Source organism: Mastomys coucha, unplaced genomic scaffold (assembly GCF_008632895.1).
Source record: "Mastomys coucha isolate ucsf_1 unplaced genomic scaffold, UCSF_Mcou_1 pScaffold5, whole genome shotgun sequence".
Taxonomy (NCBI): domain Eukaryota; kingdom Metazoa; phylum Chordata; class Mammalia; order Rodentia; family Muridae; genus Mastomys; species Mastomys coucha.
Window position 1 is genome coordinate 102,503,982 of NW_022196911.1, and position 27,950 is coordinate 102,531,931.

The following is a 27,950-nucleotide window of genomic DNA, read 5'->3' on the forward strand; positions in this document are numbered from 1 at the left end:
ACACACACTACAGAGAGAGGGAGAGGAGGAATGGAGGGAGGGAGCCCCACACATCAAACCCTGGGTATGCACACACAAATATAGCCTACAAGACAGATATGGTACACAGCTTTACTAATGGCACTCAGGAACTGAGGCAGGAGAATTGCTGAAAGTTCTAGGCCAGTTTTGGATTATAGAGTGAGTCTCAAAGACAAACACTGTTTCTGACTCTTTTAGTCACCCTAGCCCTTGACTGTGGCAGCGTGTGGTGCTCCGAGCCTATGTTCTGGAGTTTACTGAACCAGATACTCCAGGGCTGGGGACAAGAACCTGTTTTAAGAAACTCCTAGCCAGGCAGTGGTGGCGCATGCCTTTAATCCTAGCCCTTGGGAGGCAGAAGTAGGCGGATTTCTGAGTTCGAGGACACTGCTTGGCATAAATAAATCTTTTGAGAGAGAGAGAGAGAGAGAGAGAGAGAGAGAGAGAGAGAGAGAGAGAGAGAGAGAGAGAGAGAGAGACTCCTGCTGATTGTTAGCGTACAATTTTGAAGCTCACCAAGTGGAGTCATATAAAATTACCATTTCGGGAGGCAGGGCATGGAAGGTAGAAAGTAGATTTCTTCATTTTATTTTATGTATGTTTTGCCTACATGCGCCACATGAGTGCCTGGTGCCCAAGGAGGTCAGAAGAGGACATTGATCTCTTGAAACTGGAGCTATGGATGATTAGGAGCCACCATGTGAATGTTGGGAATTGAACACAATCTTCTGTAAAAGCAACAAGCGCTTTTAACTGCCGCGTCATCTTTCCAGCCCCCATTAGTTTCTGTTGTTATTATTATTTGTTTGTTTGTTTTTGAGGCAGCCTTACTCTAGAGACCAGGCCATAGGGGCCATAGCCAGGGCTCTATTTGAACTCTCAGAGATCCTCCATTTCAGCTTCCCGAGTGCTGGAATTATGGTGTCCATCACCACAGGCCCCCAAACACCAACAATTTTATACAGCTACGCTAATAACGAATAGGCCCCTCAAATGAGAAAGAGAGGAACTAGATAGACATGCTTCATGTATTTCCTGCGTAAGAGTCAGGAAGCTCCCCTGACAGCTTCACTTACCACCAGGTTGCCAATGACCATGACCATGAGGAAGACAGTGAGGCACATGGCTTGGCCAGCCACCTCCATGCAGTCCCACATGGTCTCGATCCATTCCCCACAGAGGATGCGGAAGACGATGAGGAAGGAGTGGAAGAAATCGTGCATGTGCCAGCGGGGCAGGCTACAGTCTGAGGCAATCTTGCACACACATTCCTTATAGCTCTTGCCAAACAGCTGCATGCCCACCACAGCGAAGATGAAGACGATGATGGCCAACACCAGTGTCAGGTTGCCCAGTGCGCCCACTGAGTTGCCAATGATTTTGATGAGCATGTTGAGTGTTGGCCATGACTTGGCCAGCTTGAAGACACGCAGCTGCCAGGCAGAGACAATCCAAGTATGAATGGAGCTTGAGGACCACCAGCCAACGCCAGGGAGCCCCAGGAGGAAGAGCAATATCCAACAGTCTTACACCCCACCCTCCTCATGAACAGTTACAGCTTGTCTCTCTGTTAATGGATGCCTATGTCCATAAGCCTCCTGCTAGTCACGTTAAAAAAGAGAGATGCTCTTATCCTTTGAAGATACAGTCTGAAGTATTTACAAGCAAGATTATATACCGGATTTTGCTTTAGCATATTCTCTTCAATAAAAATACATCATTGAAACAAGAATTGCAGTGTGTGGGGCTGGAGAGTTGGTTCTGCAGTTAAAAGCATAGACTGCTCTTCCAGAGGACCTGTTCGGTTCCCAGCACCCACCAAGTAGTGGTTTACAACCACCTACAACTCCAGCTCCAGGGGATCCAACATCCTCTTGGGGATTCTACAAGCACCCACAGCACAGACATGTGGCATAGAGACACACACACATATAAAATTTAAAGTATTTTTAAAGATAAAATTACAATATGCTGGTGGCTGTTGGGTGGGAGTCGGACACCACAGAGCTATTGTACGCTTTACTACACTCTGCTGTTTGCATCCTCATGATGTCGTTTAAAAAATAGGAGTGAACTTTAAGGGGTAGAGGGAAAAAAAAAAGTAATTCTTAAGCCCCGAGCTTGTTACTAACTCACAATGAGGATTTATGAGGATTTGTCTTCCTTCAGGTCTGCTACATGGGGCTGAAGTCTAAGGTCATCTAATGTTGGCTCCCAGGGCTATTGTTTCGGTGCCCGACCTCAGCCCTGGGTAACAGAAAGGAAGGGCTCTCTCCTAGTTTACAGTATAGGTTCTAAGGGGCCAAGTGGCATGCACAGGGCAGCCTCTTAGGGAATCTCCTCCCACCCCCACCCCCAACCCGTGGGTCTGTACCAGACGGAAAGAACGGAGCACTGATAGCCCCTGTACGTTGGCCAGGCCCAGCTCCACCAGGCTGAGGGTGACGATGAAGCTGTCGAAGATGTTCCAGCCCTGTTGGAAATACTCGTAGGGGTCCATGGCTACCAGCTTCAGCACCATCTCTGCAGTGAAGATGCCGGTGAAGACCTGCGGGTGGGACGAGGAATCCCTGTCACAGAGCCTCACGGACTGAAGGGCAAGGGCTTAAGACCCAGGAAGGGGGCAGGGAGTGGTCCCCACAGCCCATGTGTGTGCATGTAGTGTCTGGTACAAAGGCTATGTCATATGAACAGGTGGGTACAGCATAGACCCATTCCTATCCATTTATGATCTTGTGACCACCGTCAAGTCACTAACGTCTTGTGTCTTTGACCTGATCATCAAGTTCAACATTCATGAAGCGCTAGTCACACGGCCCTTGTTGGCATACTGTTCTCTACAAAACTGGAGGGATTATCACACTCTTTCCACAGTTAAGCAATTGAGGCTCAGTGACGTGCACCCCAGCTCCCTTTATGACGCTCAGTTTCTCGGGTTCTCAGCTCAAGATTTCTCCTCTGTGCTCCAAGTCTCCCTACTAAATATAACTCCGGCACCTAGCAAACTTTACTTTTTGATTTTGAAACATGTATCATGTAGCTCGGGCTGGCCTTGAACTCACTAGGTAGCCAAGGATGACTTTGAACTTCTGACTGCCTCCACCTTCCAGATGCTACGATTACAAAAGTATGTTATTATGCCCGGTTTTATTCAGGGCTGGGAATGGAGCCTAGGGAGGCGTGCACATTAGGGAACCACTCTACCAACCGAGCCACATCTCAATCACTTAGCAAGTTTTGATGGGCATGGGGTCTTGGGCGGGGACTAAAAGGGACAAAATTGGTAAGAAGATCATATCTGTCTCCTCAGCCCCAGAACAGGTACCCGAAGGCCTTACAAGCTCTTAAATTTCACTGGGCATGACCCCACTCCTACCAGGCATCAATCAGCTGCTCTGGGTCCACAGCCTGCCTAGGCACACACTGGATCCCTCCTAAGAGCTTCCCCTGGCCATAGCAGGTGCCTACACAGCAGTACAATGTGCAGCGGGTGGGCAGGCAGACAGGTCCTGCCCGTTTATACACACCCTGGCAGCTGTGCCATGCCTGGAGCTCGGCTTGTCTCCCTTGCCCAGCCTGGCCATGGCTGCTTTACAAGATAGACATATCTGCGTTGAAGGCATGATTCGAGAGTTTCACGTCCCCTACCCAATCTTGCTCCAACCCTCCCTCACATCCTACACTGTGAGTCTGCCTCTCCCTAGAGGTCAGGGGGAGCCTCTTGCCCATTTGCCATGGGGGGTGGGGGTGGGACTGCACAGCAGATTGGGAAGAGTGGGGCACAATGGATCGGGGCTGGAGGAGGAGGCAGCGGCTTTTCCCTTTGTCAGGCTCCACTGGGGCTGGCAATGAGGTGCTAATGCTCCTAATGGGCAAGGATAAGCAGTCGGATCAGAGCATGTCAACAATAGCTGAGTAGCAAAGGGCTAGGGAGAGAGTAGCCCGGTGAGGCTGGAGAGCAGAGAGGCCTCTGGGGGAAGGGGGAGGTGGACCCCTTTCCATTTGGATGTCTCTGGCTACATGCCCCCACTCCCAGGTCCCTTGGTCTCTTTTAGGTTCATGACAGTCTATAAATGTTGAGAAACTTGTTACCTACCCATTTCCACATCCCTACTCCCTCAACCCCAATTCCAGGAGGTGGCCTGGATCCCAGACCTCGGGGAATCCCCATCCCAGCTCACCCCATTCTCCTTGCTCCTAAATGCTTTGAAGCTCAATTACTGTATTCGATAGACCACTGCCTGCACCTCCTCTGTACAACTCATGCCAGCTGTCCCCACATGCCCTGCATTTCCACACAGCCCAGACAGCCCCACGCGTCTGTCCTGTTCTCTAGATGACTGCCCTCTCTGTTGGTATTGTGTCTGGACTCCACCCCCACAGTTACCTGGCAACAGCCAGGTAGGCCTGACCCACTATAAGAGGGAATGCTTGCCCCCTCCTCTCTCTCTTACTCTTGCCTCTATCTTGCCTCTCTCTCCTTTTCTCCCCCCTCTCTCCCCATTCCCTCCCCCCTCCGCCCTCCTCCATCTCCACATGGCCATGGCTGGCCTCTACTTCTTTACTCTCTCCATCTCTCTGCCTTTCTCTGCCTCTACTACCCTCTTAACTCCGCTCCCCATGCCCTGAATAAACTCTATACTATACCATCGTGTGGCTGGTCCCTCAGGGGGAAGGGATGGATGCCTCAGCATGGGCCCACTGAGACACCCCCTTCCCCATACCTCTCCACACCCCCATAGAATATACCTTAATATTTCCTTATCGTTTTTATAATCACAACCCTCTCTTTCTTCTGTCCCCTCCTTACCAAGTTGCCCACAGAGAGCACATTGTCAAAGTGCTCGGTCATGGGGTAGTGCTCCATGGCCATGAAGAGGGTGTTGAGCACGATGCAGATGGTGATGCCCAGGTCCACAAAGGGGTCCATGACGATCAGGTGGATTATATGTTTGAACTTCACCCACGGGGCACAGCAGTTCCAGATGAGCACTTTGTGAGCACACTTGTACCACCATGGGGGGCACTTCTGATGGGCCTCTTCCAGCTCTGGAGGTGGGGTCATTGCAACGGATTATAATAGGTGTCTGATGAAGAGTCTCTCCCTGGTCTGACTCTTTCTCTGTCTAGCTCTTTGTTCCTCTTTGGCACTCCTCTCAATACTCCAGCCACTGACAACCCGGCTCTGACATCTTCCTTATAGACTCTGCCTCATAGGACGTTGCCCCCATAAACTCAGTTTTCTCTCTTAAAGATGTATTTATTTATTTTATGTGAATATACTGTCTTTCTCTTCAGACACACCAGAAGAGGGCATCAGATCCCATTACAATGGTGAGACACTATGTGGTTGCTGGGATTTGAACTCAGGACCTCTGGAAGAGCAGTCAGTGCTCTTAACTAATGAGCCATCTCTCCAGCCCCCTTCTCTGCTCTCTTTTGCCCACCCTCTCAACAAGGCCTTCTCTAGCTTCACCCCCACAACACTTTTGCTCTCAGGAGCTGCATACTCAAAGAGCTCAGCCCCTCACAGCACACCTCCTTGGTAAGCCTTAACCCATACCCTTTCCCAGAGCTCTATTTTGAGCACTACCCTTTTATTGAGTTCCCACAATGCCCTCCCTTCAGTGAGCTGGAGCTGAGCTATCTGTAAGCCTCTCAGGTCTGGGATTCCACCAGGGGAGAGAGATACCCTGGCCTCTGTCTGGGTTCCAGAGTCTCTAGGGAACACTGAGAGTCAACTTTAGGGGGACAGTCCCCAGTGCTGCCAGCCAAGTTCCTGAAGGCCTTTCCTCCCTGCTGCTGGTAACATGGGTCACTCCAGACTGTCCCTGGGCATACACACTTTTCCCTCCAGTGACTTTCTGGAAACTGCCTATTCCTGCCCGAGCTGTGGGGGTCTATGAGAGTTCCTTCACGTGGCCTCTGTGGACTGTGGAAGTGGCCTCCCCCTGGGCAAGCTCTCCAGTACTTACCACTGGGGACTTAAGAGGTAAACAGTATTGACTCCACCTATTTTGCAGGTGAAGGAAAGACACTAGGATGGGTGGCAGGCCCCTAGGGACCCTGAGTGGGGCTGGGATCCCACCGAGGAGTGAGGAGAGTGAACCCAGACTGTGTCAGACTGTCTGCCTGCCTGAGCTACTGTGGGTGCCCAATGTCTGAGATCGGAAGCCTGAGAAAGAGACCAGAGCAAGAAGTTTTCCCTGGACCATTTTTCCCCCCTCTGGTAGGAAAGTCGGAGTGTAAGGTCAGGGGAGATGGATCCCTCCAAAGGTTTACGGAGCCCTGAAGAACCCTAGACTCTGCTTTTAGCACAAAGCAAGCCCTGGGGAGCAATTAGGTCCGTTCTTTGTCTCAGAGATTCTTTCTAGCCCCCTTCTTCCTCATTTCCTCCCTTCTTCCATATCTCTATTGCTCCTTTCTTCTTCACCTCCCTCTCCCCTTTCTCTTTACCCTGTCATACTCCCCGTCTGTCTTTCTTTCCAGTCAGTTCCCACCCCCCCCCCCCCCCCCCACCCCACCCCACCCCCGGCCCATCTACTGTGCTTTTGTTAAGGATTTTTAATTCTCCTGCTGAGACAGGACATGTGGAAAGTCTGTGATTCTACTTGGGGATTTAACTATTGATCTTTAACCTATACCCAGGAAGTAGTGAAGTAGATTCAGGAACACCAGGCCTTCCTGGCTAGTATTATTAGTCTGTCCTTCCCTATTGCCTTGGCAGCCCCAAGAGCCCTCCCGGAAGCCCCTAGTTCCTGCAATGGCCTGGCCTTGCAGCCAGAAATGGGCCAGGTTGACAGGTCTATATTTAACCCAGCTTATTTCTTTGGTGTCAATATTAAGTTACTGGCCTCCTGAAACTGGGTCCAAGCAGGCCCCACCCTACAGCTCAGGAGGTTGAGAGGCCTGGTGGACAGCGCAGGCAGAGTAGGGGGGCAAGGGAGCACAGGGCACTCACCCTCCATAGCATCTGAGATGGCACTGTCTGCGCTGCAGCTTGGCCTCGGGGGTCCCTTCTCCCCGGATGTATCCAGGCTACCATTGCAGTCTTTGTTGTGGGTTGGGTCCCCATCTGCCTCCTCTCCACCTTCCAGAGCCTGGGCAGCCTTGGCCTATAAATCAGCAATGATGATGAATAAGAAATTTCACTCTGGGGCTGGAAAGATCAAGCAGAGATTAGATACATTGGCTGCTCTTCCAAGGTCCTGAGTTCAATTCCCAGCAACCACAGGGTGGCTCACAACCATCTATAATGGGATCCGACGCCCTCTTCTGGTGTGTCTGAGGAGAGCAACAGTGTGCTCACAGACATAAAATAAATAAATAAATCTTAAAAGAAAAAGAAAAGAAAGAGATTTCACTCTGAGCCAAGAGTATGAACATACCGACCCTCAGAAACTCTTCACTGAGCCTTTTGTTTTGTTTTGCTTTGTTTTGAGACAGGGTTTCTCTGTGTAACCCTGGCTGTCCTGGAACTCACTCTGTAGCCCAGGCTGGCCTCGAACTCAGAAATCTGCCTGCCTCTGCCTCCCAAGTGCTGGGATTAAAGGCGTGCTCTGCCACCACCCAGCCCCTGGGTCCTTTTCTTTCAAATCTAGTGCATGTAGGAAAGCGACAGTCCTTAGTGACAACTGAGTGACAAGGTAAAGACAAGGTGGCTGAGGACCCTTGACCCTGAAGACCCTCAACCCTAAGAGAGAAGCTGCTCCATGTATAATGGGGGGCCCCACCTCTACCTCAACAAGGACCCAGAAAGCATGAAGCCCAAGACCTTTACTGTGGAGGGAAGTTCACACTTCACTGTCCCAAGCTCCTCTGTGTGATGGCTTTCCCGAGACACCCCTTCCACCAAAGCTCCCAACCAGGGGTTATCTGCTTCTTTTGCCCCACAGTCCTTCCTTCTTGCCCCTCCTCCTCCCAACCTGCCTGGAAGGAACCAGTCATTAAGTCCAGGCCAGAGGTAGGGAGATCTTTGGATCCTCACCCCAATCTCCCTGCCTGAGTCCACACCTTTTCCAGTTCCTCCTGATGTTTTTTAAATTTTTCAAGCATCTGTTGGAACTCCTCCTCTTTCTCCTGGTCTTCGGCCAGGGTAGCCTCATTCTGCTCAGCGTACGCCATGGCCACCACCGCCAGGATCAAATTGATGAGGTAGAAGGAACCCAGGAAGATGATGACCACGAAGAAGATCATGTAGGTCTTGCCAGCTGCTCGAAGGGTCTGGGGATACGGAGAGAAGGAGAAAAGAGTCTCATGGCCTCTGTGGGATTCTTCTGCATGGTTGTTGCTTAGGTAGGGAAGCAGAGGAGAGTCCCTCAAAGAAACCAGGGATTTGGGGGCCTTGGAGACAAGGTGTGGCCATCCTCAACAACTCAGCCGTATTCTGGGGAACTTCAAAATACATGTGAATAACCCAGGCATGCCAGTCTCCCAGATCAGAGCTGTGGGGAGTCCACATAGGCACCCTGAGGCTAGAAAACCAGGATAAACAAACAGAAAACAGGGCCTTACCTTACCCCAGAGCCTGGTGCCTAGTAAATGCTCAACGAATAGTAGACCTATTTGTTGACCTAATTATTGTCCTTATTAATCTTCCTAGAAACACTGACAAAGATCAGAAGACAAAATCATTCATTCTCAACCCACCTGCCATACCAACAGTAAAGACCAAGTACAGGCAGGCATCCTTGGTATTCTGGGAATTGCCTATACGGAGACCTGCAGATGCCCATGGCTATACAGAGACCTGCAGATGCCCATGGCTATACGGAGACCTGCAGATGCCCATGGCTATATGGAGACCTGCAGATGCCCATGGCTATACGGAGACCTGCAGATGCCCATGGCTATACGGAGACCTGCAGATGCCCATGGCTATACGGAGACCTGCAGATGCCCATGGCTATACGGAGACCTGCAGATGCTCATGGCTATACAGAGACCTCCAGATGTTCATGGCTCCTCTAGGAAGGGATGCAGTGTTTGCATCCAACCTAGGCACAACCCCCCTCTTCTAATCCTTTCTAGATGACCCATGGTATCTAATACAACGTAAGTGCTATGCATACAGTTGCTGGGCTTTCTAAGTTGTGGAATAAATATATTTCCCCATAGAATATTTGTGTGTGTGTTCTGTGAAAAGGAGTCCCCACCAGAGGAACAGTTCTTCCTTCTGAAATGCTTTATCTCTCACTCGCACATTACCGGGACTTGGACACAGTACCTTGTGTGTACTAGGTAAGTACTCTACCACTGAGATACATGCCCAGCCTGTTTTGTTTGTTTTATTGAGTTTTTTTTTTTTGTTTTTTTGGTTTTTTTTTTTTTTGAGACAGGGTTTCTCTGTATAGCCCTGGCTGTCCTGGAGCTAGCTCACTCTGTAGACCAGGCTGGCCTCAAACTCAGAAATCCACCTGCCTCTGCCTCCCAAGTGCTGGGATTAAAGGCATATGCCACCACGCCCGGCTTGTTTTATTTATTTTTATTTGTTTTGTTTTATATTTTTCAAGACAGGGTTTCTCTGTATAGCCTTGGCTGTCCTGGAATTCATTCTGTAGACCAGGATGGCTTCAAACTCAGAGATCGGGCTGCCTCTGCCTCCCAAGTGCTGAATTAAAGGCATGCACCACTATCTGCTCCATTTTCTAAGAAGTATTTTTAATTTATACTTGGTTGAATACAGAGGCAGAGCCTACAGATATGGAGGGTCAACTATCATTGTGTGGGGGCAGGGTTCAGTTTCCTGAGTTTCTCTGAGGCTTGGAGATTCCTGGATCTGAATCTATGGCAGGCCCAGCCCCTCAGTTCATAAAGCAAAAACAGAAAAGGAAAAGGATTGGTTAAGCTCTACCCAAGAATTCCTAAGAGCCCACAGTGGGACTGACGGGGTCCCCTGGAGGAGACAGTGCAGTGGGGGCCTGGCCATCGTGGGTGGGCTCTGTGAAGCTCTGAGGAGAGTGGCATGGAGGTGTATCTGTGTGGCCAAATGGCAGAGAGGGGGCATCTGTACCAGCTGGAAAAGGTTCTCCCAGTAGTCCTGTGTCATGAGACGGAAGAGAGCCAGGAAGGCCCAGCTGAAGGTGTCGTAGCTGGTGTAGCCATAGTTGGGGTTCCGCCCAGCCTTTATGCACTCGTAGCCCTCGGGGCAGTGCCTGGTAGTAAAAAGGGGGGTACTGTCTTAGAGAGAGAAGAGATCTGAGGACAGGTGGATGATGGGGATCCCCAGGTCTTCATATGTCCTCCAAGCATGAAAAGCTTTCTATTCTTGACCATTGGTTCCCTCACCTTCTCTCCACCCCAGATCCCTGTCCCTAATGAACCCCACCCCCAGGGTACCAGGGTACACTGTGGTCCCACAACTCACCCGGCATCGCTGCTATTCCCACAGAGCAGGGCATCATTGGAACCCTCCAAGAAATAGAAGTTCCCTTTGGGAGTCAGAGGCCACAAAGAAAAGATGTCACCACACAGATGTGCAGTAAACACATGCACACATCACACACACACATCGAAAGATCTGCATGCCCAAAGAGGCCACACAGACATTCCCTGGGGCCCCTCCTGTCATTTATGAACAGTTCCAAACTCCAGGGTCTCCACTGGATACATTGCATGGGCTCAGCACTAAGCCACATCAGCTTGGTACCTGCTATGGTTATGAAGTCAGGATTCACCGGGGCCCAGTAAGGCCCAATGTCAAAAGGGCATGTTTCTGTGTGTGCACTGCGGAGGGATTGCGGTTGGAATCTCGGGACCACAGTGAAGGCAGGACACTGTTCCAATGAGCAGACACTCTATGTAATAGTGACTGCGTGAGAATGTGGAGGTGTGTTGCGTGTGCCTGTAAAGGACAACCATGCAAACAGGATGTGGCTGGAGACAGCCCCACCAGGAAAGTCACACAGAATGTGGGGAAGGAGAAGAGGATGTTCACGTTACAGAAGGATGACGGACTGTCTCTTTGTATAGTGAGAGCCTTAGCACACACATGTGTGTGCGTGTGCGTGCGTGCGTGTGTGTGTGTGTGTGTGTGTGTGTGTGTGTGTGTGTGTGTGTGTGTCCCAGGGCAACCTTGGGTGTTGTTTCTCAGGATCAATGGTACACTTTTTTTTTTTCAGGAGTCCCTCATTAAGATCTGGGGCTTAGCTGGGCAGTGGTGGCACACACCTTTAATCCCAGCACTTGGGAGGCAGAGGCAGGTGGATTTCTGAGTTCGAGGCCAGCCTGGTCTACAGAGTGAGTTCCAGGACAGCCAGGGCTAAACAGAGAAACCCTGTCTCGGAAAAACAAAAAACAAAACAAAACAAAACAAAACAAAAGATCTGGGGCTTGCCAATGAAGCAGGGTTGGCTAGCTGCACAGTGAGCTCCTAGGACCTGCCTGCTTCCACTCCCTCAGAGCTGGAACTATAGACATGAGGCATTGTGCCAGTTGTTTAGGTGGACTCTGGGGATGGAGCTTGAGTCCTCAGCTTCATGGGGCCAGCACTTTATGGATTGGACTCTCTTAGCCTCAACGGATGCAGGATTTTAAAACAGTGTGTCGTCATCACATTAACCCTTTGAGGGAGCTTTTGTCATACTCCATTTAATACGGAATGGTTCTAAGGGCCATGACTGAGAGACCTGTTGGAGGCTACTACCCAAACTGGCTAGGGATGGACTTAAGCCAAGTCTTCGATAGAGAAGCAGCTGAGACAATGGATTCCTGAGGAGCCAGGTGTCTCCTCTGGCCCTTCTACCTCCCTTCTCACCTTCATCATTGATGTAGGCCTCCCAGTCAAAGGTAGAGTTGCTGGCCCAGCTCTCCTGGCTGTTCCAAGTGTCATTGCCATACCATGTGTCATTGCTGTACCATGTATCGTTGCCATACCACGTATCATTGCCATACCACGTGATGTTGGTGTCATTCATGGGTGGGGGCCAACGCACGCACTTCTGACGCAGGTTTCCCATGAAAAGCTGCAGCCCCACCAGGGCGAAGACACTCAGGCAGAAGACAGTGAGGATCATCACATCCGACAGTTTTTTCACAGACTGGATCAAGGCTCCCACGATCGTCTTCAGCCCTGGTCACAGAGAGGCCGAAGGCATCAGCAGGGATAAGGATGGGATGGTAGGGGGCTCCCACACTGGGCCTTAGTCAGCTCCATCTCTGAGGCTGGTCTCACTCCTCACAGCTTCTTTCCTGGGACCTCCCTATAGTAACCCTTTCCTAAGCACATCCCCTGTGTGGAGCTCGGCTTTGCCCACAGAAGAATGGCCTCTAAGATCCAATGGGCTGCTGCCTGACCTCAGAACTATACAAAAGCATACAGAGAAAGTTAATAAATGTCACTAGGCTAGTGTGTTCTCAAGACTGTCCCTCATCTCACTGTGCCCTTAAAGAAAAGGAGAAGCCACTATGTTTGGGAAGGCAGTACCCTAGAGTCCATTATTGATTAATTCCCAAGGACCAGCAGGGTTCACTCTGAGAGTCTCTAGATGGGTTTTGAAAGCCAGTGTCTTCATGCAGAGCAGTGGTGCACACCTTTAATCCCAGCACTCAGGAGGCAGAGGCAGGGGCAGGTAGATCTCTGAGTTCGAGGCTAGCCTGGTCTACAGAACAAGTTCAAGGACAGCCAGGGCTACACAGAGAAACCCTGTCTCAAAAACCAAACCAAACCAAACAAACAAATAAAAAGCCTGTGTCTCTTTGGATAGACATTTGTTCCACCGGGTGCATAGGTAAAAAAAACCACAATTCTGGGGCTGGAGAGATGGCTCAGTGGTTAAGAGCACTGACTGCTCTTCCAAAGGTCCTGAGTTCAAATCCCAGCAACCACATGGTGGCTCACAACCATCCATAACAAGATCTGACGCCCTCTTCTGGGGTGTCTGAAGACAGCTACAGTGTATTACATATAATAAATAAATCTTTAAAAAAAAACAAAACAAAACAAAACAAAACAAAACAAAAAAAAACACAATTCTGAAGGAATTCCACGGGACAGATTTCTGTCACTGGAGGAAGTCACAGCTTCCTTCTTGGACCTAGTCATTCATTTCTTCCTTCTTTTCCTGACATGGAAACCAAATGCTCAGCATTCCCCTTAGAGAGTCCTCCTGAGTGCTGAAGATGCTGAAGAGGAAGGCACTTAGTGAACCCCGTCAGTGCTGCGTGTCTCATGGGCCTCCAGTGCATAAAAGGGCTCCGGACGATGGAGAACTGCCATACTTCCTAGCAGAAGGACTGAGCTGCCTCTCTCCTCCACAGCCTGCTTGCCATTCCTTTGTGGTTATCTGTCCTCCGTGAGTACATTGTTTACAGGTTCCGTCTACGCTTTCTGGGATAAACCCAGGACCTCACCATGCAAACTAAGAAGAAATCAACCACTGACCCAGGACCTCACCATGCAATCTAAGAATAAATCAACCACTGAGTTACTTCTCCTGCTCGCTGCAGTTGGCATCTGCATATATAGGTAAGCAAGCATATATACCTATATATGCATGGATATATTGTTTGAGGCTGAGTCTATATGGAGCACAGGACCATCTCAAACTTGGGATCATTTGGCCTCTCTGGTGCTAGGATTGCAGGTGTGGACCCACCCACCATGCTGGGGTTTTCTGATTAGCCGTGTGCCTCATTCTTCTTTTTATTGAAAAGGAAAGATTCATTCTGGTTTTGCTTTGTTTACTTTTGTGTATGTGTGCACATATGCATGTACATATGCACATGCGTGTGCTGGTACCCAAGGAGGTCAGAAGAGGATGTTGGGTCCCACAAAGCTGGAGTGGGAGGCAGATGTGAGCCTGATGTGTGTTGGAAACTGAACTCTGTCAGTCTGAACACTTAGCTATCCCTCTAGCCCCTGGTTCTTCTTCATAAACTTCTTTGGAATTGCCTTTCGATCACTGCTGGGATAGGGTGATGTTCTCCTCTGAGAGCATCGATGGCTGGCACTTGTCTTCCTTGGAATCACTTTCAGGTAGAGCTCTGGGCTCGTCTGTTCTCCTACTCTCCTCAGTGTAAATGCATGGGCCCTGTAAGACGCTGTTTTAAGCATCTTACAGATCAGTGAGTGGTTCTCAACCTTCCTAATGCTGCAACCCTTTAATACAGTTCTTCATGTGTGGTGACCCCCAACCATAAAATTGTTTTTGTTGCTACTTCATAACTGTTATGAATTTAATGCAAATGTTTGTGTTTTCCCACGGCCTCAGGCAGAGGGTCCCCACACCTCCCAATACCTGGGATAACAGTGATGGTTTTCAGGGCCCGCAGCACACGGAAGGTCCTCAGGGCTGAGATGTTGCCCAAGTCCACAAACTCTGTCACATATCTGAGTGGGAAATTGAGGTGGAACCTGTCAGAGCTGGTTCAGATTCTGGGTCCAGAATGAGGATTCTCAAAGAATTTCTTGCAACTGGGACTATCACAAGGCGAGGAGGGTGGGGTCACATAACCCCCAAAGTCCCTGTTTTAGCCCAAGAGTTGGGAAGAACAGTACTGGGTTTTACTGCTAGAGAATGGAAAGACAAGGGCATCCCTGATCACTCACTGGCAGTGGAGCTCTGAGTCAGGCTGCCTCCTTAGCACGAGGACGGGACACTGGCCTCTGAGTAGAGCCCTAGGAATGCCCTAGATCATGTGGCTCAGTAGGCACAAGTGATCAATGGCCCCAAGCACTACCCTCCTGCCAATGGCCGCTTTAGTGCTTGGCCCTCTTGCAGCTCCCACCCCAGCCTCAGGCCCTGCTCACGCCATAGTGATGACACTGAAATCCAGCCAGTTCCAGGGGTCTCGGAGGAATGTGAAGTCATCAATGCAGAAGCCTCGGGCCAGCATCTTAATGAGGGACTCAAAGGTGTAGATCCCTGTGAAGGTGTACCTGGAGAGAAGAAGGCCGGTCAGGGCTGAGTATGTCGCCTGGGTATGTGTGTGTACCTGGCAACTGTGGGCATTAGAGGAGAGGAGGTACCAAGATAGCATAAGGCTACCCAGCGCTGGGAACATCAGTGAAGGTGAGAACATGCCCACCCCACCTTGGCTTGGGTTGTGTCACACGGACAATGTGTCTCCCCTGAAAGACAGGAGCAGCGTCACTCTTGTAAACTCAGAGTGCAGGACCTGGGAGAGGGAGTTTGGTGGGGGGAGGAGGACACACACTTACTCCACGTCCTTGGACCAAGAAGGCGGGTTGCTCATGGTCATGAACACGCAGTTGGTCAAGATGGTGATCATGATAAACATGCTGAACAGCGTGAGGGGGAGAGTCAAGGAAAGAGGGGGAGCGGCTGGGAAGAGGAGGGCATAGGAAGGTCTCCTGCCCACTTGTAACCTCCCCACCTCTCCCACTTAGGCAGGATATGCGTGGATGAGCACCTTGATAGCCACCCGCCGGATGATGCTGAAGGGGCTCAGCATGTAGAGGGCAGGGGTGGCAGAGAATCGGAAGATGGCCTTTCCTTTGTTGAGCACAATGAAGGTCTGAGGCAGGGAGAGAAACTGTGAGCGTGGCAGATGGATGGATGGACAAACAGACAGATGGACAGACGGCACAGATAGGGCGAGCCCTCCCACATCCGGACCTTCTTGTCACTGTAGTAAGGGTCCAGGTCCTCTAGGGGGATGCCAATGACTTCAGGTGGGGGGTCCCCATAGATGAGTGGGAGGTTCTTGCCAGCTTCCAGGTCACTGCGTGGCTTCCGCTCAGGCTCCTCAATCTCCATTTGCTTGTTCCGCTGCAGCCGGGCCTCCTCCTCCACTGCCCGCTGCTCTATGGCTGCCAGGGACTCTGGGGTGAAGGGACGCAGGCAGTGGGGACCCGGGGGGACCAGGGTGGGCAGAGATGAGCTGGCCATCCTTGCATTCTGGGCTCAGGGGCCAGAGGGTGGTAGGCAACAGAGCAGGCAGCCTGCAGTCCTTGGGTTTGGAGTGGCCACCAATGCCCTGGGTCCACTGTGTGGTCTTCACTCTCTGCCTGCCCAGGGGCTGGGCCAGGGAGGTGGGTGACCTGGTCTTGTTGGAGTTAGGAGATGTGCCTGCAAGACCTGAGTGTGCAGATGCACAGGACACTGGGCACGGAGCATCCCCCACCCCAGGCCTCACGGTGTTCTCTTCTCAGCAATAGGTTGTGCCTCCTTCAGGATCAACAGAAAGTGAACCAGATCTTCTCCAGCCTTAGGAACTTGGGGCCAACGCCCCAGTATCTAGAACTGTCTCCTGGGTTCAGACTTCAGCCTATAGGGACACACAGAGAGAAAATCTGTTCTGGCTGTCCACGTGACAGACGGACAGGGTGAGGGTCTGATAGGATTATTCTAAAACACGACTAGAAAAAGAATTTCAGCTTGGAGGTCATGTGTATTGATTGATATTGGCTAGCAGGAGATGTGGGTGGAGACCACTGAGAGGGTTCAGCAAGAGTCAGCAAAAGTCTACCGGGGACAAGCTTAGAAGAATGTGGACCCTGACTGTATTTGTCATCTTGGCCTGGAGAAAAGGGAAAAGACGGGTGTGTGGACATAGAGTTTCTTTTCTGATCTTTAGGGTACTTGGCAAGGGGTTGGGGAAGGGAACATAGAAGGAGCCCGAGCCTGCACAGGGTCTCAGCAGCTTCCTCCCATGGTTCCATGCAACTAAAACCTCTGGGCAGATGTTGCTGGAAGAAGATGTAAGGTACAGGCAGAGGAGTCAGGAGACTTGGGACTGCTAACTTAGATGACCAGGAAAGGTGATGGGGGTAAGGAAATGGACAATTCCAGTAGGGCAGGGTTAAAGCCCTGCTCCCTGGGTAGTTGCTGGTCTCTCTCTCTCTTTTTAAGATTTATTTATTTATTTTATGTATATGAGTACACTGTAGCTGTACAGATGGTTGTGAGTCTTTATGTGGTTGCTGGGATTTGAACTCAGGACCTTGAGGAGAGCAGTCAGTGCCATCTCGCCAGCCATCTCGCCAGTCCTAGTTGCTGGTCTCTTATGAACTGGTTACGGGGGTGGGGCAGGGAGGGGGAAGGCTCAGCAGAAGCCTTGGGTTTTATAAACAGTAGGTAGACCATCCTTAAGCTAGCTCCTCTACCTTTCCTGGCTCCTGTCCCCACAGAAGGGCTGTGCTGGGTTAGTTATTGAAAACAGATGTTGAGGAATGATTCCTTCTGCAAGCAGAACCCTGGTCCAGTTACTCGCAGCCACTGAAAGGCCAATACGGGACCAAGAACACATTCAGAGACCTCCTCTGGCCTCTACAAGCACACAGCTCAGTGGATAAGTACATACAAGGACCTGAGTAGGGATTCTAATTCAAGTTTAAAAATAAAGGGGATGGGGAGTAGCCTCGTGCACAGTTTTTAACCCCAGTGCTGGGGCAGGGGCAGAGAAGGATGATTTCAGGGTCTCCTTGGCCATTAGCTTAGCTCCAGATTCCAAGGAAGAGCTATCTCAAAGAAATAAGGTGGTTAGGGAGAAAGCAAAATGGCCAATGGCCTCCTCTGGCCTCTACAAGCACATGTGCACACACACGCGCACACACACACACACACAGAGAGAGAGGGTGGGGGGGGAGACAGAGACAGAGACAGACAAAGCATGTACACATATGGATGGATCCTAGAACCTCCATCATAATACAGGGATTCTGGCAGACCTCAGATCGACATCAAGTACAGCCCTCCCCAGAAGACCAGGCACAGAGGCTCTGGTTATTGCACATATTTCTCAGGCTTGGTCAACAGATAGGGCAGATGTCAGGGAAGGGCCAGAGCCATTGGGCAGAGCTGGCCACACCCCTTGCTGGCTACCCAGCTGCTTCTTGCCAGGCTCCAGGGAGTCATGTTTCTGGGGGATGACTCTGCTGGTTTCCAGCTGGTCAGTGACCCTGTTGTGGTGTGCACGCGCACATACACACACTCGGGTCTGAGCTGCAGCCCCTCACTACACACTCAGGTCTGAGCTGCAGCCCCTCACAGACACACTCAGCCTGTCACGTACCTGACCCTGACCCTAGGCACGTGCTCGCATCTCATCATATAGACAATACTGGCCTGCCAGCTGACCTCAGAGGGACCCGCCCAGCCTGAAGCCATCTTGGCAACCATACCCTGATTCTGGTGCTGCCCTCTGTCCTACACTGGAGCCCAGAGGGACCACAATAGCCCAACATCACCGTTTGGGTCTAGTCCAGCCCTCGAGGAAACTGGCCTCACCTGAGTTCACCGGAGCCCAGGGACAACCCCAGTGTTTCTTCTCAGCTGACCTCCCTGAGCATCCTGTCCTGCTCCCAAATCTTGGAAATGTTGTGACCCACCCCAGTGGCTCACTTCTGGTCTCAGTTATAGCAACACATTTCCCCTCAAAATCACCTCCCAACCCTCCAAGCCTTTTACCAATCCTGAAGCCACTTCACGTTTGGTTGTTCTGCTGTGTGAAGAGACATTATCTGCATTCCCAGCAACCCACACAGGGCTCCCAGCCATCTGTAATGTCTCTTCCAAGGGGATCTGATGGCCTCTTCTGATCCCCACAGAGACCTGGCACACACATGGCAAACAGAGGTACGTGCAGGCAAAACACTCATATGATAAAAATAAATAAAGTAACTTTGATTGTTTGTTTGTTTTATTTTTGGAGACAGGGTTTCTCTGTGTAGCCCTGGCTGTCCTGGAACTCACTCAGTAGACCAGGCTGGCCTCAAACTCAGAGATCTGCCTGCCTCTGCCTCCCACGTGCTGGGACTAAAGGTGTGCGCCATCATCTATTCTTGACCTGCAGCTCCATGATCACATTATCTATGGTAGTTGTTCATGGGGATCTCCCCTTCCTCAGGGCTGGGATTATACATATATTCTACCACACCCTATTTTGTCTGTCTGGGGTTTTGTTGGTTTTGTGTGGGAGCTGAGGCTTGAACTCGGCTGTGCCTCATGTTCCTTAGAGACTAAACCACTTCCCATCCTCGCAGTGTTTCCCATGAGGCCTTTTGAAAACAAATGCTTCATGCCATCTAGTGCTTCTTCAAATATTCCCTTAACGTTCCCTTGGATGGCGCTGTCGCTTCTTCCTGGAGTCAGGTCTACAGTCATCTCCACTGCTCTGCCTCCTCTTTCTCCTCCCTCTCCCGGCTAATAATAATAATAATAATAATAATAATAATAAATATTAATAATTGATAATACATTATTCCACTATTCCAGGCATGATGGCTCACACCTCTAATCCCAGCACCCGGGAAGCAGAGGCAGGCAGATCTCTGAGTTTGTGTCCAGCCTGGTCTATAGAGTGAGTTCCAGGACAGCCAGGGCTATACTGAGAAACCCTATCTCAAAAAAACAAAAAAAACAAAACAAAACCAACCAACCAACCAACCAACCAACCACCACCACCACCACCATCAACAACAACAATAATAGTAATCACCACCCCAGGCTGGTCCTCGCACGTACACCCAACCCCCCAGGCCCTGCGCTTCCCCATGACCTTTCTCTGCAGTTCTTTTCTGTCTCCCGCTCATGGGAAAACATTAACACAAACGACAGCTGTCACTCATCAGCCCGCATCTCACACCTCCCCTCATCCAGCTCCCTCTCTTCCTTTCTCCATTCACAGAAGAGCTTCTTGGAAAGTCTGAGCACCAGCTGTCTCCATCCACTTCCTTACCTGTTGCTCCCTCCTCACCCCGTTCCAACCTGGCTGCCATCACCCCCACTCAACCGGAACTGCTTTTATGGAATCACCAATGCACCGCTGCCAAGTCCACGGCACCCGTTCCTCCCCTCTCCTCCCTTGACCTCTCAGGAGCGGTCAGCCCAGTAGGCCACAGCCCCTCTCTGGAAACTTCTATTCCCTCAGCTTGCATGGGATTACACTCTGGGTTTGTCTTCCTCTCTGGCTTCTCCTTAACAATTTCTGCGGTATGGCCCTTTCTGTACACGATCTCTCGAGGTGTGCAGGGCTCTGCCCTCACGGAGTGCCATCATTTCTAGGATGGTAGAAAGTGCTATAGGAATAAAACGAACCTTTCCTTTGAACTCAACACTGGCCTCTGGAAAGCTCCACGGTGCTAAGTTCCCTCCCCTCCCGCCAACAACTGGAACAGAGCTTTTGTGGTTTTCCGTGGTTCCAAACACTCTCCTGCCAGGAAGTGCCACTACTTCCTGTGTCTCAGATCAATCACCAGCATGTGTTCATGAGTTCTCCTTTTCTGTCACTAGCTCCAAAGCCCTATTAATCCTTATTTGCATAAAGCATGGAAACCCACCTTTCCCCAGCCTCTCATGCCACACCACAGACATGTCCAGGGGTAGCCTGTCTCCTGCTACCATCTTTGCCCTCTGAATCAGTCCTGCGAAGACTGATTCTTCAAAGTAAAAGTTGGCTTGTAGCCAGGCGGTGTTGGCACTTGGGAGGCAGAGGCAGGCAGATTTCTGAGTTCGAGGCTAGCCTGGTCTACAGAGTGAGTACCAGGACTACACAGAGAAACCCTGTCTCGAAAAAAAAAATTGGCTTGTGTTTCTGTTAAAACTCTCAAAGAACACCCCAGTGTGCTCGGAATACAACCCAAGCCTGCGGTGGTGGCGGCCCAGGTCCGGACGCTGACCCCGCCTACTTCCCCCACTTTTGTCTATTGCTGTCACCCTGGACACTCTGTTCCAGTCCCATTTGCTTCCTTGACCTTGTTCCTGCCTTTGGATTTTACCCAGCTCCCCTCTGTCTCTGGAACCCCACAGCCCTTCTTTCTTTTCCCACGGTAGTTCCCTCTCTGTCTTCTATTTTGAAGGAGTTTTCCTCTTCTTCTTACCACACACCCCTGCATTTCCCTTGACATTTTTCATAAGTTGTAAATGCTTGCCTCATTTGTTTTGAGTGTATTCTCCACGAGATGGAAATGCCAACGCAAGCAGCAACTGTGCCTGTCTATGTCACCATGGCTAGTCCCAACACTGGGCATGTGGTAGGCATGTAGAAAGTGTCTGTTGCCAGGCATGGTGGCACATGCCTTTAATCCAGCACTTTGGAAGTGAGAGAGTCAGATCTCTATGAGTTTGAGATCACCAGAGTCTAAAGTCCCATGCCAGCTAGGGCTACATAGTGAGACCCTGCCTTAACACAAAAATACTAATAATTAATTATCTATTATTTATTAAAGGGTGAGTCTTGGATTCAGACCTTCTAGGGACCTCATTGACTTTTCTATGCTCCATCTACCAATCCATTTATCCATCCATCGGTCTGTCTGTCCATCCACTCATCTACCCATCCATCCCTCTATCCGTTCTGTTCATATCTCAAAAGCTGAGATGGCCATGCATAGAGCCCATCGATCCGGTTAGATGCTTGCAGAGAGCTGACAGTCTGGGGAACGTGGTCCTGAGCGCGCACGGCTTCAACAAGATGATACAGAGCCCATCTTCAAGAGAGGCGTGGATGGTGGTGGGGAGCTCAGGTGTGAGAGGTTACTTCCAAGTAGGAGGAAGAAAGATGGACCTTTTCGGCTGGGTCCCTATGGATGGAGAAGGATATCCCAGAGGAGAAGGATATCCCAGGGAGAGGGGACAGCCAGGGTAAGGGCAGGACACTGGGAACTCATATGGATTGCAGAAGCCATGTAGGGAAATGGGCTGGGGAGAGATGGATGGGAGGGGAGACTAGGGTTGCTGCCAAGCCTGAGGAGAGTAGACTTCATCTGGTAGCCTTGGAGAATCTCTCCCGGGGGGGGGGGGGGGGAGTCAAATGGAGTCACTACTGCCCAGTAGTGTGCTCCTACTGTCTGCCCGTCCCATGCATCTGGAAGAGGCGGGGAGAGTCACATTGTCTTTGGTGGTACTGGTGACAGGACAAAAAGACAGCCGTAGTGTGTGGATGTTCCTGAGAGGGACAAAGCATCAACAAGACTCCATGACACCAAGTCACCTGGTAGTAGGCTTACTAGGTGGGGTACAGTGAGGTGTGAGCAAGATAAGATGACAGCTCCTTCCACTTAAGTCTGTCCCAGTCTGGCCCCTGAGATACCGGCATTTGAGGGTTAGGGTTTAGGGTTCTCAGGGCAGCCTCTTGCCAGTGCACATGAGAATACTGGTGTTTGAAAGAACTGAGAGAACAGTGTTCTCAACAGGGAACTGAGACTCTGCAACCACAACTTCCCAGCCCACGAGTTCATTCATTCATTCATTCATTCATTCATTCAACGAACCTTCTGAGTCTGTGGTCCATGCCAGGCTCTGGTCTTGGCCTGGGGCAGAGCAAAGAGGAGGTAAAGTCCCTGCCCTCACGGAGCTTGCATTCCAGAGGGAGGAGGCAGGCAGTAAATAGGGAGCAAATAAGATAATTTTAGCGTGTGATAAATGAGAGGCCATGCCAAGGCTAAAGCCATCTCCCAGGAGCCAAGGCTGGAACCCATTTAGAAAGTGCAAAGTCTCATGCAAACCACCTTCAAAAAGGAAGTTTGGGCGGAAGTGGTGGGTAAATCAGGCCTTCCTGGGGGCCTGGAGATGGTGAGCCGACCAGGATGGAGGTGGGGGGGAGGAAAGGTCAGGAATGGTAAGCCGGGCTGAGGCCAGCTGTCCTCAGGCAGGGAGCCGAGGGTGAGGACGCTGAGGGTGAGGCAGCTCCTCCTGGAGCAGGTCCAGCCCAGCATTGTCTCTCCCTGTGGGGCAGCCAGATTGGAGCACCAGATTCCAGATACAGTTTGACCACAGAGGTTTTTTCTCCCTGGCCTGGACACGGTGTGTCTATTCATCCCAGATGGAGTCTGCCATCCCATTGGATGTCTCTAAGGCCTGTGGTCTAATTCCCCAGCCTGTAAATTACCCCAACTCTTTTCTTTTCAGTCTTTATACATCTCAACAAAAATAGTAGCTGATTAATATCCAACAGTATGTTAAGGGATTATGTACCACGGCATCATGGGATTTATTTCAAATATGCAAGGCAAGCTCAAAAAAACTAAACAATGTAACTTCATATCAATAGACTGAAGAAAAAAAATCACACGATCATAATCAATGGATTAAAAGCAAAGGAAAGCAAAGATTAAAAGCAAAAGGAAAAAAATATAGTCCCTATTCATAATAAAACCACGGTAAATTAGACAGGAGAGAATTCCCTCAAGTTAATGAAGATAATTTATAAAGAACCTTCTGGTGGCGGTGGTGGCGCACACCTTTAATCCCAGCCTTCAGGAGGCAGAGACAGGCAGATCTCTGAATTTGAGGCCAGCCTGGTCTACAGAGTGAGTTCCAGGACAGCCTGGGCTACACAGAGAAACCCTGTCTCGAAAGCCCTACAGTTACTCCAGTTGGCATTTACTTTAACGATGAGACCCAGTAAGGTTCTCTACCAAAAGTTACGACCAAAGCAAAGGCGGCTCCCACTGCTTCTCAACACCAGACAAGAAAAGGAAACAAAATATAATAATTGGGAAGGATGAAATAAAACTGTCCTTCTTGACAGGTGACATGGTTGTCTACATCCAAAGTCAGAACTGACCAAAAGACGCTAAGAACTACCACAGAAAAGCTGCTGGGTCCAAGTTTAACATAAGTCGATGCCTGGGCTACAAAGACCTTGGTCCCCAGCCCCTCCTAAACTCCAGAACACCCTCGGTCTTTCTGCTGGATGTTGATTTCCTCTGAGATCAAGTCCATCAACTACGAATGTATATCTGAGTTCCTAGACAGGCCAACAAAGCACAGGATAGTCTCCTAACCCCAGATGCTTTCATTTACTTCCAGAACCCTCCTTTTTAGAAAACCAATTTTTCTTGGGCTGGGTTGTCTTCAAATATCCAGAAACTCATTCACTGACAGCAGCCTACAATCTCTCACGTGGTCTCAGCTATGCCCCTGCTACTCTGTGATATAAAGCTACTGTAAGAAACTGTGTTGGAAGGTTGACCATGGGTGAACATGGCCTGCATGCACATCCATCCGATCCTCTTTAAAGCACACCTCTGTAAGTACAAAGACGGCACACCACTCCCTAGCTGTCCTTGTTCAGGGTCCAGCTACTGCTCTTCTTCCCAGCCTTTATCTCTCACAAAACTGCTCATCACCTATACGCATCACACATGCATGATAACGATACATGTAATAGCGAGGTGTGGTAGCACACACCTTCAATCCCAGCACTTGAGAAGCAGAGGCAAATGGTTCTCTGTGAGTTCAAAGCCAGCCTGGTAATACATAGGAAGTTCCAGATCAGCTAGGACTACGTAACGAGACCTGGACTGGAGAAATAACATAAAATGAACAAAATTATCTAAAGCAACCTGAGTATGGTCCTTCGTGTCGGTAATCTCAATAATTGGAAGGCTGAGGCTGAAGGATTGCCATGAGTTCGAGGCTACTCTGGGCTACATAGTGAGTCCCACTACAGAGTAAGTCTCATCTTAGTGTTTGGTTTCAGAGGTGGAGGATGTGGGGAACTGAGGTGTGTATTTGACATATCAAGCTTCAGGTCCTCCCAGCTTCCCTCAGTCCCTACCTGGCATACCCTGCCCCCCAACCCTGAACTTTCCAGCCCAGGGCTGAGCTGCCCTTCCCTATATAATCCAGACATTTTGGTGTCTCTCTTCTTCCCCTTCCCCTCCTCCTCTCCCTCCATCTCCTCCCTCCTCCTCCTCTTCTCTCTGCCCATGGGTCCTCTCTCTCTTTCTCCCCACCCCACCACCTCTCCTCATGGTAACTTCCCTGATCCCCTTCCTTGAGGCCAGTGAACTCTCCCCACCTCCCCACAGCAGCTTCCCAATAACCCTGCCTGTAAAACATTCTAATCTGCCTTGAATTGGCTCCTTTCACAGGCAGAGAAGTAACCAGTAACTCAGAACAAACAAGGCACAGACAGACAGACAGACAGACAGACAGACAGACAGACAGACAAAAAGGAGTTACTGAGAGCTATATTTATATGTGCCAGTGGAGATCTGCTCTAAGGGCCACCCACAGTGCAAGCTCCAATACAAAACCTTCTGGGCACCTCCAAACACAACAAAATAGGTGGAGCATTTCCCCAAATCCTTGGGTTCCCACTGTGCCCAGCTCCAAGAGCGGGAAAATGGATGTTCATGTCCCCTGGCTGGAAGTCACAAGTTAATTTTCCTGTTGAGGTGGGGCTGGGGAGCCGGGGAGCTGTGTTACTGTTCTTATAGGGCTCAGCCTGGAGAGGAGGGAGAAGAGTGAGCGGCCTTGGCAGGCCAGAGAACAAAGGAGGTCATCCTAGGTGGTCCTTCCCTCCCAGCCTAACACTGTCTGTAGAGAAAACTCTGCTCCCCTGGGGCCCCATAGGGTGCCTTAGAGCTGGGAGTCTAGAGTGGAACCCCCTGGCCATTGAGTGGCCCCTAGAATTCAGGAAACCAACAGTGTTACATAGGAGGCTCATGGAGGGGTACAGAGGTTTAGAATAAACCTTCTTTCTTCAGATTCCCAGTTCAGCCATTGGTCATCAGCTAACCAGGGGCCACAGGTGATAGTGATGGACGCACTAATTTTGCACTGACTGTGTACCAAGGTGGCTGGCTGTCCACATCCAAAGCCTCTTTCTCCACAGTGAGTCCTGCAGCCTGCAGACCCTAAAGACCCTCAGAGACTGCTGGACGCTCCTTCCTCATCCCCAGCCTCACCTCAGCTACAGCCTTTGTTCCTCCCTTGAGCGCCCCCTGTTGGCTCAAAATGAGAAGCTGTGAATAGGCGGGCTCCAGCCTTTGCCCTAGACAGCACCTTCCCAAACTCCTCGCGGCTCACGTATCCCTAGGAACACGGCTCATGTATCCCTGGGAACACGGCTCCGGCAAAGATTTTTCCCTCCCAGACCTCAACCTTTAAAACCAACAAACAAAATATTTATCTCAAGATGCAGAATTCCAGGTGTCCTCCAACATGGAATAGGATGGGTCCTTCCTGCCCTACATCTCGGGGCGTTTACCTGTACATCTGACTCACTAAGCATGTGAAAGGGCAAAGTAATGGTCCAAAAAATAAATAAAATAAATAAAATAACAGGTCTCACATAATTCAACAATCCAGAATAGGCTAAAAGTCCCTATCTAGTCAAGAATGATGACCTTTAACTTTGGATTCTCCTGCCTCCACCTTCCAATGCTGGGATTACAGGACTGTGTTACTATACCTAGCTCAGTGCACTCTGGGGATTCAACTCACAGCTTTATGCATGCTAGGCTATATCTGATCCCCTATATCTAAGCTATATATATATCCCCTTCCTTCCTTTCTCTTCCCTTCTTTCCCCCTCTTCCCCTCCCACCCCTTTCCCCCTCCACCGCTTTACCTCCCCCATCTCTTTCTTTTTCCTTACTGTTGATGCAGGGTCTTATGTATCCTAGGCTGGCCTTGAACTTGCTATGTAGCCAAGGACGACCCTGAGCTTCTGATCCTTCTGCCTCTACCTCAGAAGGACTGGGATTGCAGGTGTGCGCTATGCCTGCTTTCTGTGCTGCAGGGACAGAGCCCAGGCAGGTACACAGCACTAAGGGAGTCATACACCATGCCCCCAGATTCTTTGTTGAAAAGTCAGCACTGTGTACCAGGCCCTGGTTCACGGACTGTGGCTTTATTATTCCCAGGAAGGATTTGAACACAGCTTTCTTCCATGTACCTTCTACTACAAACATGGCCTCCTTCTGGCCCTTTATGGCGCTGGCCTGGGCATGGTTGGCCTACAGCACAAATGGTCCCCTGCACTGAGCTGGCTTTTGCTTCAAGGGCAGGCTAGAGGCTTTGCTTCAAGCCCCTTGAAAGGTACGGCTGCCGAAGATGCCTGTCAGGCCTAGAAGGACCATGCTTGCTTCTTGGGACCCTGTGTTGTGGGCTGAAGGACTGGGAACACACCAGTCAGCCCTGGCAGAAATCTTCCTGGAAACTTGTTTGTTTGAAGTCAGGATTTCTATATGTGGCTTGGGCTGACTTGAACTCACTATAGGATTGTACCACCCTCCCTAACTGAGGTTTATTTTTACTGGGACCAATTAGCCATCATATAACTAACCTCCACTATGGCCTATTTGTATGATCCATTCTCTCTCTCAACTCTGACTCATTTCCTGACATGCGCATGTGTGCGCATGCACACGCATACACACACACACACACACACACACAGAGTCGACTCTGTGACTCATTTCCCAGCACACACACACACACACACACACAGTCAACTCTGTGACTCATTTCCCAGCTGCTCAAAGGGTTGTGAAAACAGATTTGTTCTATCCCAGCCTGGGGATCCTGCCTTCTGTTAACTTAAATCTCCCTAAGGAACAGTGCCTAGCATACAGTGCTGGCTCCTCTCCTTTAGACACACTACAGTCATGTGTGAGCCACTTACCTGCCCTAAACATGTCTGTGTGGGAGGTGCTGTCCCCCTGCTGTGGCTCCTCCTTCTGGATCATTCTTTTCAGGAGCTCCCTGCCTCTGTTGCTCTCCTTCAGCCTCTCTGTATATGCTTCACCCTGCTCCTTCTGTCCTCCTAGAACTCAGAGAATTCGCAGACCCACCTAGCTCTATGCCTTCTTCCATCGGCCCCCATCTCATGGGCAGGCTAATAAGCCTCCTTGCAAAGGCCCCGGGAGTAGAGACTGTGGCCACCAGTCATCCTACAACACCTGAGACCAAGGAAGGCGACAGGTGTCCTGCTCTGACAGCTGCCACCTGTCTCAGGAAACCTGTGCTGCCCCTGCCCCTGCCCCTGCCCTTGGGGAAGTTGTTATTAGGAAAGGCCTTCTCCCCTCTTCTCTTGGAACCTCTTTTCCAAAAGTGGACTGACCGAGACCTGCCAACCTCGACAAAGACTCGAGGGAACAGAGAACCTCACTACAGCAGACTCCATGGCCTCTGCCTTGTTTATTTCAAAGTTCCCACAGCAACCCAGCTGGAGGGCTCCACAGCCCATGTAAGAGAGGCCCTTACTTCCAGGGGATCAGATATGAATAAAAA

General features: G+C 50.4%; 1 protein-coding gene across 4 annotated transcripts in view; it reads right to left on the minus strand.

Moving 5' to 3' along the window:
• Scn4a (sodium voltage-gated channel alpha subunit 4) overlaps positions 1-27,950 on the minus strand; it is a 50,239-nt gene that overhangs the window by 18,389 nt on the left and 3,900 nt on the right. Inside the window, exons 1-14 of one of the 4 annotated variants that reach the window (XM_031352533.1) lie at positions 18,393-18,495; positions 15,600-16,251; positions 15,380-15,498; positions 15,182-15,271; positions 14,771-14,899; positions 14,259-14,350; positions 11,777-12,091; positions 10,388-10,451; positions 10,034-10,175; positions 8,035-8,244; positions 6,983-7,136; positions 4,832-5,070; positions 2,396-2,569; positions 1,098-1,454 (exon numbers count right to left, since the gene is read on the minus strand). In XM_031352533.1, coding sequence (XP_031208393.1) covers positions 1,098-1,454; positions 2,396-2,569; positions 4,832-5,070; positions 6,983-7,136; positions 8,035-8,244; positions 10,034-10,175; positions 10,388-10,451; positions 11,777-12,091; positions 14,259-14,350; positions 14,771-14,899; positions 15,182-15,271; positions 15,380-15,498; positions 15,600-15,872 — 2,358 coding nt within the window. In that variant the 5' untranslated portion in view covers positions 15,873-16,251; positions 18,393-18,495. Of the gene's footprint in view, positions 1-1,097; positions 1,455-2,395; positions 2,570-4,831; positions 5,071-6,982; positions 7,137-8,034; positions 8,245-10,033; positions 10,176-10,387; positions 10,452-11,776; positions 12,092-14,258; positions 14,351-14,770; positions 14,900-15,181; positions 15,272-15,379; positions 15,499-15,599; positions 16,252-18,392; positions 18,496-27,950 lie in introns of those variants that run through there. The other 3 variants (XM_031352531.1, XM_031352534.1, XM_031352535.1) reach the window with 3 other exon arrangements.